The 12,486-nt window shown below is 42.2% G+C and overlaps 1 protein-coding gene across 1 annotated transcript; it reads right to left on the bottom strand.

The window, feature by feature from the left end:
- Positions 1–251: 251 nt before the first annotated feature.
- MSMB (microseminoprotein beta) lies at positions 252–11,850 on the bottom strand. Its single transcript, XM_060096023.1, is given in 6 exon segments — positions 252–660; positions 4,996–5,077; positions 5,080–5,100; positions 6,167–6,263; positions 6,386–6,436; positions 11,776–11,850. Coding segments are annotated over 6 exon segments (462 nt in total). The 3' UTR covers positions 252–524.
- Positions 11,851–12,486: the final 636 nt, after the last annotated feature.

Below are 12,486 nucleotides of genomic sequence, written 5' to 3'. Positions count from 1 at the left end.
TATCCTGCTCTAACCTGCTCTAACCTCAGGCAAACACAGATTTATATGAGGGACACAGCAGATACTCTCTGAAGAACAGGAAGGAAGGATAAACATGAAAAACTCAAAGAAAATAAAGGATCTGATTTCATCTTTAAGACACATTTATATTATGAATTTTTCAACAGATAGTGGGACACTGGGGCAGCAGAGCACAGATCTATCAGAAGCAAGAGAAGCAGCAGTGTTCCCCTGAGTAAGGGATGCACAATGATCTATGGGAGTGGAGGGAAAATAACTTTTATTCATATTTATTTTTGTCTCCTTTAAATGTTTACATGCTTTGTAATGTGTGTATTATCAATGCATACATAATTTATAAACGAGAAGTATACACATATTCAAGTGTTTGCTCAAAACATATTTGACTGATAGGTGGGGTTACACAATCACAGACTATTAGAGGCCATAGGAGAATGACGCCTGGCCTGGGAGAACCTGGGCGCCCCCAGCAGGCTGGGAGCTCTGGGCCCATGAGAAGCACATTATAACACCCATCCACTGACAGCACAAGTCTTTTCTGGGTCCTCCTGTTCCACCACTGCATAGGTGCAGGTCTCCTTGTTGAAGATTATCTGGCACTTGTTTGTGTCATAATCCACAGGTACAGCAGCACTGTCACTGAGGCAAGAACAAGGTCTGTTAGAAGGAATAGGATGTCCAGCCTCCCCAGGGCCAGCTTTGTGCTGGAAGCAGCCCGCACTCCAGGTGTCTGGGGTGCCCCTCACCTATTTAAGGTCACCTCTTGTCTGGGAACCCCAAAATGCCACCTTCAGGAATCTGCGCCCATATATATATAGGACCTAGACTATGAACACAGACCATCCCTGACTGTTGCTAAATTCCATCCCGCTCACACAGTACCACAGCAACTTCCAACAGGCCCAGAGGCAGGTCTGGACTCCTCTGAGGCCAGGCAGCTTGCTTCAGCCTGGCTCTTCTTGTCCTCCCTGCTCAAGAAGTAGCCAGCAGTACTGCTGCTTGAATGTGGGAAGGGAATGGTTTTCCCAAGCCTGGCATAGAGGCTTGTTAAGCCAGGAGCTGGCTCAGCCAACAGAAATGAGTCACTCCAGGCAGGGACCATGGAGCCCTGGGAAAAGCTGATGAAAACTGGAAACAATCTCCCCAGGGAAAATCCACCCACACATTCAAGGGTGCCAACAATTTTAGGGCTCATTGCCCTCTTGAAACCCAACTGTAAACCCCAGATTTAAATTGCCCATCCCCAAGGTGTACACAGAACAGCCATCCCCAGGGCCATTTGTGACAATGTTTCCTTCCACAAGGTGACCCTTGACTTATTTTAACAAAAGAGGACATTTCAATCCTCTTCCCAAAGGGTAATCTGGAAACCAAAGGGAAGACTGGAAGAAGCTTTGCCCAGGGCACCTGGGGTAGGTGGCCTGGGTAGTGGGGAGGCCAGAGCAGCCTGGGCCACCAACTTCAGCCTCAACTGCCACTAAGCAGCTTCAGATCTGGACAACGGCCCCTAGGGCAGGGGTCCCCGACGCCCGGGGCCAAGGACCAGTATTGGTCCGCGGCCTGTTAGGAACCGGGCCACACAGCAGGAGGTGAGCGGTGGGCAAGCGAGCGAAGCTTCATCTGCGGCTCCCCATTGCTTGCATTACCGCCTGAACCATCCCCCACCACCCCGTCCCCCACCATGGAAAAATTGTCTTCCACAAAACCGGTCCCTGGTGCTAAAAAGGTTGGGGACCACTGCCTTAGAGAGTGCAATGGGTTAAAAATTCTCCCAGAGAAAATTTAATCAAAACGTGTATTTTGCTATCACAAAAAAAAAGTTCAGGAGGGCTTCCTTGGTGGCGCGGTGGTCGAGAGTCCGCCTGCCGATGCAGGGGACACGGGTTCGTGCCCCGGTCCGGGAAGATCCCACATGCCGCGGAGCGGCTGGGCCCAGGAGGCCACAACAGTGAGAGGCCCGCGTACCGCAAAAAAAAAAAAAAAAAAAAAGTTCATGAGAGAAATTTCATAGGTGGCGAGATAATTATAGGGGAAAGGAGTTGGCGGCTCTGAGCAGGAGAGAAAATATGCCCCTTTCCTCCACGTGGAGCGCTGTGCTAAGTGGGATAGGCAACGTGGCAGGAAAGAGGGAAGGGGCTCTGTGGGCCCTGACTCGGAGTCAGTTACTGTCCCAGGCTTGAGGGACACATAACTGGCATAGAGAAGGCATTAAATCTGTTTTAAGTTAATGGATTTATATGCAGAATCTCATTTAACTAATTAATTTATTTTTTGGGCCTCACTCGTGGCTTGCGGGATCTTAGTTCCCCAACCAGAGATTGAACCCAGACACTCAGCAGCGAAAGCACCGAGTCCTAACCACTGGACTGCCAGGAGCCCCCTCATTTAATTCTCATCTCCACCTGATGATCCCTATTTTACAGTGATGAAACCGAGGCTCAGAGAGATTAAGAAACTTATACAGGGCACACAACTGGTATACAAAGGAATGGAGATTCAGACTCAGTTATTTTGGCTCCAGCATCGAGCCTCTTCCCACTTCACTGTTTTCCACACTAGGTCCACAGGACCCCTAGAAGAGGGTCATATTGACGTGGCTGTGATGATGCATCACTGAGTGGGGTGGGAGGGTGTCAAATTCAGTTGATAAGGGTGCTTTGGCCAATCTGGAGGTGCACTCTGATGTCAGAGAGGAAGAGCTCACTAGGCCTTAACCTTGCTGATACAATCGCACTCCAGAATCACATTGACACTCTGATACAAAGACAGTATCAAATTTCAGGAGCACAAAATCAAGGTTCAGTTGTAATACGCAGTGACCCAGCCAAGCCTATATCTGCAAACCTGCTTCGGGCAGCCAGACATGCAGTCTCTGGATCTGATATTCCTCTTGTTCCATTTAGCACTTGCATGGGGCACGCTCAACAAATGTATTCAGAACTTTCCAGATACTTAAACTTCAGTAGCATTCAGATGTTCTAAGTCAAGTGCTTGTTCTTCTACTTCCTGGTGGTATGGTAAGACTCTCTGAGGCACTTGTTAAAATTCAAATTGCATGGCCTCCTATAAATTCTGATTTGGTAGGTTTGGGGGTGGGCCCCAGGAATCTGTATTTCATCAAGCCTCTCAGAGGAGTCTGTGATCAGGCAAGTTTGGGAAACACTACTTTATGCCAATGCTTCTATCATCAAAGCCACTCCTGTTCTTGCAAAACACTATAGGGCCAAGGCTGATGTGAAGACATCAGATGGATGGGGGGGTGGGGGAGTGGAGGTGGAGTGGCTGATTTGGATGTAACTATGGAGGAAACAGGGCCATGCTGCAGATATTCTGTTTTATTGACCCAAGTACCAGAACTTTGGAGTCCGCAGTAACCCAGCAGAAAACATCTGCATGACCTTTGGGCTGACGTGAGTTAAACTTGAGCAGTGAAGCAACTTCGGGTTTAGAGTTTAGGTTCACTACAGATCATCCTTTACTCCCCACATCCATTCCCTATGCCTGTGTTCAGAGCCACTCCTGTTCCTGCAAATTGTCACGGGCCAAGCAAGACTGAATAGAAAACCAGCTCACTTCTAGAATAGCTTCAGACTACTGGGTACACTATCCTGTCTTCAGCAACCCATATGGATTTAGATATTTAATAATAAAGGTTATTTATCAAGATTCAAAAACAACTTAAAAGAAATAAGACTGAGGTAGAAGCAACACATTAACAGATGTATGGATAAACAAAATGCGAGATATATAATATATATAATTTAATATATTTAATATATTTTTTTTTACTTTTTAGGGCTGAATAATGTTCACTGTATATACAGTGAACATTATTCAGCCCTAAAAAGGAAGGAAATTCTAAGACATGCTACAACATGGGTGATTCTAGAGGATGTTACAGTGATATAAGCCAGTGTAGGGGTTCAAGACAAGCCTCCCCCAAATGTGCCACTTTTGCATGAGGATTATTCTGAGCTAAAGGCAATAGACACCTTGCAGGTTCAAGAGAAACTACTGCCCCACTAACTACCTAGGTAGTATTAAATTGAGGATTCTTCCCAGAGAAGAGTTATTACCAGAGATAAATTTTATTTAAGTGACCCCGTTTATATGTCACGGTAAACATCTAATTACCAAACATATACTCTTATTCTTATCATCTGTAAATGACTCTACTGTCCTTGGAAGCCCCAAGCCCCTATCCCATTCCTTAGCTCAGGATGGCACATATACCTCATTTTACCTGCCTTTAGGTTTCTCTCTCTAAACCTCTCATGTATGTGGGTTTCCCGTATATATGAAATTAAATTTGACTTTTTTCCTGTTAATCTGTCTCATGTCAATTGAATTCTTAACCAGAAGAACCTAGAATGGTGGAGGAAAGTTTTCTTCCTTCCCAATACCAGTCATAAAAGGACAAATACTGTACAATTCCACTTAGGGTTGTCGAATTCATAGAAACAGAGAGTAGATGGTGGTTGCCAGGAGCTGGGGGGAGGAGGAGATGGGGTGTTATTGTTTAATGGATAGGAGTTTCAGTTGGGAAGATGAAAAATTTCTGGAGATGGATGGTGGAGACGGTTGTACAAAATTGTGAATGTACTTAATGCCACTGAACATAACTTTTTAAATGGTTAGGGACTTCCCTGGTGGTCCAGTGGTTAAGACCCTGCACTCTCAATGCAGGGGGCACAGGTTCAATCCTTGATCAGGAAACTAAGATCCCACATGCCACACAGTGAAGCCAAAAAACCCAAACAAACAAACAAAAACCAAAAAAGTGGATAAAATTCTAAATTTTATGTTATGTATATTTTATCACAGTTTTAAAAAAAGGAAAAAAAAAAGAAAGGAAAAGAAATAGGACTGAAAACTAAACCCCCTTCGGGATATGATTTTGAAAGAGGGAGTAGCTGTTCCTCAGACAGCACAGCAGCTGCCTCCGCCTCTCAGCCCTGTTGGCTTGAGACTTACGTGTTGCAACAGTTAATTCCACCTCGGTCACAAGTACACTCCTCACAGTTCTCAGTGTTCCACTTTGAGTTCAGCGGGTGCATACTCCATCGAGATCCTTGCATTCTAAAATAATACATGTGGTATCATCAGCACGGTCCCAAAGTCATGCACCCAGAACAAGGCTTGTAGGACACTGGGGCCAGCCCATGCCCTCTGCACACCACCCAGAGAGGGAGAATCTCGGTGACTTTAAAGGCATATAAGAAATGTGCTCAGGTGTTCACTTGTGGCTAAATTCCAGTACTATCCAACTCATGCCACTGATCATGTTTTCTTACAGCAAGATTAAATCTATCCAGAGTTTGTTTCAGAACAGACATTTCAAGAAAATATAAGCCCCTCTCTCTTTAATCAGAGAGCTATTATGAGCCTAGGTGTACTTAGGGTGAATTTTTTTCTGGTATATTATGTCTGGATAAACGCCTCATTTCTCCTCTTCCCTTTGCTTTGCTTTTTCACCCCCAATGCACATGTGAAACATCTTGGGCATTAAAAAAAAAAATCTATGCCTGGGTCCCAACCCAGAACCATGAAATCAGAATCTCTGGACATGGGGTCCAGGCTGCCATATTTTTTAGAAAGCTCCCCCAACAGGTTCAAATGTTCAACCAAGAATGAGAACCCCTGCTCTAGATCCATGGTGGTCCATGTGTACTTGAGGGACGATCAACATCAGCACCACCTGAGGCCGTGAGACATGAAGACTTTCAGTCCACTCCATGCACACAGAATCAGAATCTGTACTTTAACAAGATTCCCAGAGGGTTTGCATGCACATTTAGAGTTTGAGAAGTACTAGAATAATCAATGACTCTTAACCCTAACTGCATGTAGGAGTCAATCAAGAAGCTTCTAAATGTATAGCTCCTATCCCAGTGATTCTGATTTACCTGGTCTTGAATGGAAACCATATGAGCATTAGTAAGCTTCAAAAGCTCTCCAGGCAATTCTCATATAGCTAAGATTGAGAACCACTATCCTGTTCAAATGGCAAGCTGAAGTCCCTCATTTTACTCCATTTATGTATCTGCCCTAACCTTCTATCTCATGTAGATTTAAGGGCATTCATGTGCCAACAGGTTATATCTACCAAGATGCAGTCAAATAACATTAAAAAGCCAGGACTTACTATTAGGTGTAGAGTTCTGATTAGATATGATATAGCACTGGGCATTGCATAAAGTCACGAAGGTGGCTAAAACCACGAGGCTACCCAGAAGAGCATTCTGTAATGTAAAGAAGGGTCAGGGAAGAAGAATGAATGAATTCAGTTGTAATCATTGACTGCGTATCCTGTATGGAGGTCCCTGCTAGGCTCTGACAAGTGGTTTGAAGGTAGAGCTTCTACCTTCAGATAATCTAGCAGAGGAACAAGATCTATACAAGTTACTAAAATAAACTGGGGGAAAAGCAAAATGTGAGTGAAAAGTCATAGAGCAATAAGGTTAGTGTTCTATTTTATTACAGAGGAGGTTCAGGAAACCCTTGTGGATAAGAGATTTTTAGCTATTTGCAGAGCCTGTATAATTTAAAGGACAGAAATGAGGGAGTGAGAAGAGTTTCAGGAAGATAATAAAACATTGACAAAGATACGAAGACAAAGAAAACGCAATTGGAGACTTGCTGGAGCTAACTGGGTTAGTTAGAGTTCTTAGACCACAAGGGAGAGAACTTCATTTTCCAGATGATAAAGGCATCGTTGATGGCTGATGAACATATCAGCTCCTCTATGCTGATACTGGATCTGTAAGACAAAGGAAAGTATCAAGCTGCTCTTGTCATCATTTTGAGATGAGCAAGCAAAACATAGAAACAAACTTTATGGTGGGGATTTCCAAGAACCTTTTAAAAAGGAAGATGTGGTGAGACAGTCTTTGGGACGGTGTGATAAGCGGGTCTCACCTGCTCATTTGCAGCTGTTTCCTTCAAATGGGATGCGGTGTTACAGCGCAGTGGTTGCCGGGCAGCTACCACCTGGCTTTGAATTCCAGCTCAGCCCACAACTAGCCATGTGAATATCTAACCATTCTAAGCCTCAGTTACCTGCTCTGTAAAGTGGAGATAAAAAGAGTCCTGTGGGAGATCTAGAGAGCGAACTAGCAGTTACCAATGGGGAGAGGGAATGGGAGAGGGGCAATACAGGGGTAGGGGAGTAAGAGGTACAAACTATTAGGTATAAAATAAGCTACAAGGTTATATTATACAACACGAGGAATATAGCCAATATTTTATAATAACTATAAATGGAGTATAACCTTTAAAATTGTGAACCACTATACTGTATACCTGTAACATATAATATTGTACAGCAACTATACTTTAATTTAAAAAGATAATCCTGTGGGGAGGATGGAGCGATGCATGTAATATGCATGATGAATGAGACATGTGCTACACACACTCTCCTAGACCCAGATTTTAACACCACCCCCCTGCAAAACACATACACAATTTTGTGGTGAGTAAAGCAAATAGCAGGATAAACTTTTGGGAGGAAGTCATGGAATTCGTAAAAATGTGTTCCAAGCAATGATTAATTAATGTGGCAATATGAAGACAATTTGGAAAATGGTTATAAAGAAAAGTAATATGATACTGTGATTTTAAAAAAATATTGAATCTAAAAAAAAATGTGGTGAGAGTACTTATTCTGTAAGATGTCTAAAATTAATTATGAGCTGATGCTACTTGAAGTAGTGTGTTACTGATATAAGAATAGAAAGACAAATAAAGGGAACAAAATAGAAAACCCAGAAAAAATATATTTATTTATAAATAAATATATATATATATAAATTTACTATAAAACAAACTTAGTCTTTGAAATCTGTAGAGAATGATTATTCAATAAATGGTATTAGAACAAGCGGTGAACTATTTGAGGAAGAAACGAAGTTAATTTTCTACTTTAGTTCCCACAATAAAATACATTCTAAAAGGATTCAAAGGTTACATTTTTACAATAAGATCATAAACTAATCACAGAAATATAGGCAAATATCTTATTCTAAGCATAAAAGGAAAAGAAAAGAGATAGATTTGAATATGTAAAAGTTGTAAATCATAAACAAAATTAAAAAGCAAATTTGGAGAACAACATCAATGTATGAAGAGTTTCTACATATCAACAGGAAAAAGAGAAGAATCTTTAGCTGAAAAATGATAAAACAGAATCATAATGGGATGGCAAGAATAATTATTTAAGTTCTAATACCCAAAGGGAAATAGAGGCATATATGGGAAGTAAAATGCACAAGAATGGGGACTTCCCTGGTGGCGCAGTGGTTAAGAATCCTTCTGCCAATGCAGGGGACAGGGGTTTGATCTCTGCTCCAGGAAGATCCCATATGCCGAGGAGCAACTAAGCCCATGTGCCACAACTACTGAGCCCACGTGCTGCAACTAATGAAGCCTGTGCACCTAGAGCCCGTGCTCCACAGCAAGAGAAGCCGCCGCAATGAGAAGCCGGCACACCAAAGAGTATACCGCAACAAAGAGTAGCCCCTGCTCACAACTAGAGAAAGCCCGAGTGCAGCAATGAAGACCCAACGCAGCCCAAAAAAATAAAATAAATTTAAAAAATTGGGCTTCCCTGGTGGCACAGTGGTTGAGAGTCCGCCTGCTATAGACTGAACGGGGCTTTATTTATTTATTTTAGACTTTTACACACACACACACACACACACACACACACACACACACATGCACAGTGGTAGAAAAAAAGAGAACATGGAGATAAGCAAAAGAAATTCTGTGAAAAAATCTTTTTTTTTTTTTTGGCCATGCCATGAGGCATGTGGGATATTAGTTCCCCCACCAGGGATCAAACCCGGACCCTTGGCAATGAGAGCGCAGAGTCCTAACCACTGGACCGCCAAGGAATTCCCTCTGTGAAGTTTTTAGAAAAAAATTCTGTGGTTGTCCTGTCCAAAGAGAGCTACTGTCAACATTTTAGAGGCTTTCCTTTAAGAGCTTTCTAGGTATATTTTCATTTAGGAAAGGAAAAATCATAAGCACTTTTTTCCACGATAGAACATTGTACATAATACTATACATAGGCTATAGAACGTTGTTATATAATCTGCTTTTCTCATTTAGCAATGCTATGACCATCTTTGCATATCAATAAATATAGGTCTGATCACTATTTTAATGTCTACATTTTATTTCATGGAACGGCTGGGCTCTCATTTACTTAATTAACCTCCTCTTGTTGAACACTCAGGTTGTTTCTGACTTTTTTAAAAATTAGGAACACCAAACTAGGAATTTTATCCTTTAGATAAAAATTTCCCCACATTTATGTTACTTTCCTTAGGACATGGTTATAAAGGTAGAAATTCTGGGTTGGAGGTATTATTATTTTATTATTTGCTAATCTGAAAGGTGGGAAATGTTACTTTGTTTTAATTTTCGCTGATAATCGGCAAGATTGGACATTTTTGGTATATTTATTTGCTGTATTTCTGCTTTTGTGGGTAGCCCATTCACTTGTAATTTTACCTATTTTTCTGTTTTGAGGGTATTTATATTTTTCTTCTGAATGAGTAAATAGGCTCTTAATATATTAAAGATATTAATCTTCAACTGTCACAAATGTTACAAATATTTTCCTCACTTTTTCATAGTCAGAACACTGCCTCTGGAGATTGAACTAAGGAATGAGACATTTTCCTCATTTCTAATTTTACCTTTAAAGTGATATTTTAACATATAGAGATTTTAAACTTTTACTTAGATCTATCAAGTATTTACTATACAGTTTCTGCTTTTATTTATGTATGATTAATAACTAGAAAGGTCATGAGGACTCTTTTGGGGGTGTACCACATTTGAGAACATTTTACTTTTAAATAGATAAAACCTGTATCTGATAAAAACATTATTTTAAAAAAAAACACTCTTTCACTTGTCTCCCAGTCGCTCAGTTCCTCTAGCTAGAACTCCTGGCTATTACTGATTTCTTAAATATCCATCTTCCTAGAGATGGTCTATACATACACGTGTGTGTGCACATGCATTTTGGAACACCATTCATAGCATATTGCACACACTGTCCTGCATTTTGCTTTTTCAAAAAGCAAAGTGCTCTATTCTTTTTAATACCTGCCTAATATCCTACAGTCTGGCTGTAGGATACCCAGTCTCCTATTGATGAGATGGCTATTTAAGTTGCTTCCAAGTTTTGCTTTTACTAACCATGCTGCTACAAATATGCCTCTGAGCCCCATTCCCATTAAAAACAAAAAACAAAAAAAAAACCCTTTTTTATCTTTAAATAATTTAAGACTCAGAAGAAGTTGCAAAAGTAGTACAGAGAGTTTCTGTGTATCATCAGGCAGCTTCTGCCAATGATAACATCTTAAATAACCATGGAACATTTTCAAACCCACAAGAAATTGACATTGGTACAATGTACAATACTAAAACTAAACTATAACTTTATTCTGATTTTATCAGCTTTTATATGCACTTTTTGGTGTGTCCAGTTCCCATTTAACATCATTCCACTTGGTTTTCTGGGCCTTTTCTACCCATGTTACTTTCGAAGCTGGGTGGGGTAAGTGGAGGCACCCTGACACACATGACGTCTCACACTGGCTTTGTCACTTGCCCAAAGTAACACTAGACGTTGCCTCACCTCTTCATAATTGACAATCTCCACTAGATGGCTTTTATAAAGGTCTTCAATACATTTTCTATTTATTTCTCTCTCTCTGTGTGTGTGTGTCTGGTATAGTAGGAAAAGTCAAGGATTCATACCACTTTAAAAATATTTTACAAATTTGATCCATTCCTTTCCCTGTAAAAGTGGAAATGATAAAATACAAACAAATATAACAGATTGGTCCAAGGGAAAAAAGATTTCAACTAGGCCAATGACTGCACAGCTGCCTGGGTGTGTGATCCTGGGCAACAAACTTGAAAGGAGTGGCACAAGCTTCATAGTGCTTGAACGTATCGCTTAGGGAAGCTTAGGATCATGGGCTCTGCAGGCAGACAGACCAGGCCTGTAATCCGGGTTCCAAAATGTTTACTATGTGATCTTGGGCAAGTTACTTTACCTCTCTGTGATTAACTCTTCATCGAAAATGGGGATTATAATAGCACCTACTCTGTCGAGTTGTTCTGAAAATTAAATGAGGTAAAAGTACTAAAAGTGGGGCTTCCCTGGTGGCGCAGTGGTTGAGAGTCCGCCTGCAGATGCAGGGGACACGGGTTCGTGCCCCGGTCCGGGAGGATCCCACATGCCGCAGAGCGGCTGAGCCCGTGAGCCATGGCCGCTGAGCCTGCACATCCGGAGCCTGTGCTCCACAATGGGAGAGGCCACAACAGTGAGAGGCCCGCGTACCGCAAAAAAAAAAAAAAAAAAAAAAAAAAAGTACTGAAAGTAAAGTCAGATCAGGTCACTCCTCCAGCAGCTTCTCATCCTGCTCAGAGTCCAGGCTGGAGTCCTTCAGGGCCTGTCAGCTCCTCCATGACCCTTGCCCCTCGCCCCTCTGGCCTTGTCTTCCCTACAGGCCACTCCCAGGCTCCATTCTGCTGGCCCCACCCTCCTTGCTAACCCCCAGATGCCTCCAGATCTTTGCCCAAATGTCACCTTCTTAGGAGGTCCTTCCCTGAGCGAATACAGACCATCTCACCCATAGGCCTGTCCTGACACTCCCCTCCTCCCCACCTTCCCTGCTTTATTTCTCTGCGAGGCACTGATCATTGCCCCACCTAAGACATAGTTACCTGTGTGTCATTGTCTGCCTCCCCCAGAGAGAATATCAGCTCCTTTACAGCTGACAATTTAACTCTTTTGTTCATGGCTTTATTCCCAACACTCAGAAAAGTGCCCGGCACAGAGTAGGGGCTCAACAATACATGTTGAGGGATTGAATAACAAAAAAGTGCTTTCACAATTCCTGACACCCAGCACATCCTCTATAAATGGAGCCACAGCTGTGCTGCTGCTGTTGTATAAACCGAGAACAGTGATAAACAGCCACCAGGCCTGCCATGAGATTTAAATTAAACCATGTATGTGGAAGGGGTTGTAGAAACCGTAAAGTGCTATGCAAATAGGGGGTGAGAGTTTTTATTACAAGGCTGTTTACTGATAAGCCTTTTACTCATTAGAGACTCTGTTCATTGTTTGGACTGATCCTTGGGTCTCAACAGAGCTCACAGCCTGTCAGAGAATAACCACATACAGATTAGTTTGTCCCCAACAGTGTGCAAAGCCTCTGCTCCATGTTCTGCCTGTCCACCTTGCCGTCATAAACACTTGGCGAAGGGCATGCCTGCTCTCCACCTTGCCCCAGGAATGTGTGTCAGCCTCTTTCTCCACCCAAGTCACTACTGGCCTCTGGGAGCATTTGCCATGCCATCCCAGGCTCCAACTATCCAGAGAGAAAATATTTTGTTACTCTCCTTTGAAATGGACCTTCAAGGCAAGGAGTG

The sequence above is a fragment of the Mesoplodon densirostris genome, chromosome 1, assembly GCF_025265405.1.
Source record: "Mesoplodon densirostris isolate mMesDen1 chromosome 1, mMesDen1 primary haplotype, whole genome shotgun sequence".
NCBI lineage: Eukaryota > Metazoa > Chordata > Mammalia > Artiodactyla > Ziphiidae > Mesoplodon > Mesoplodon densirostris.
This window is presented reverse-complemented; position numbering and strand designations above follow the sequence as displayed.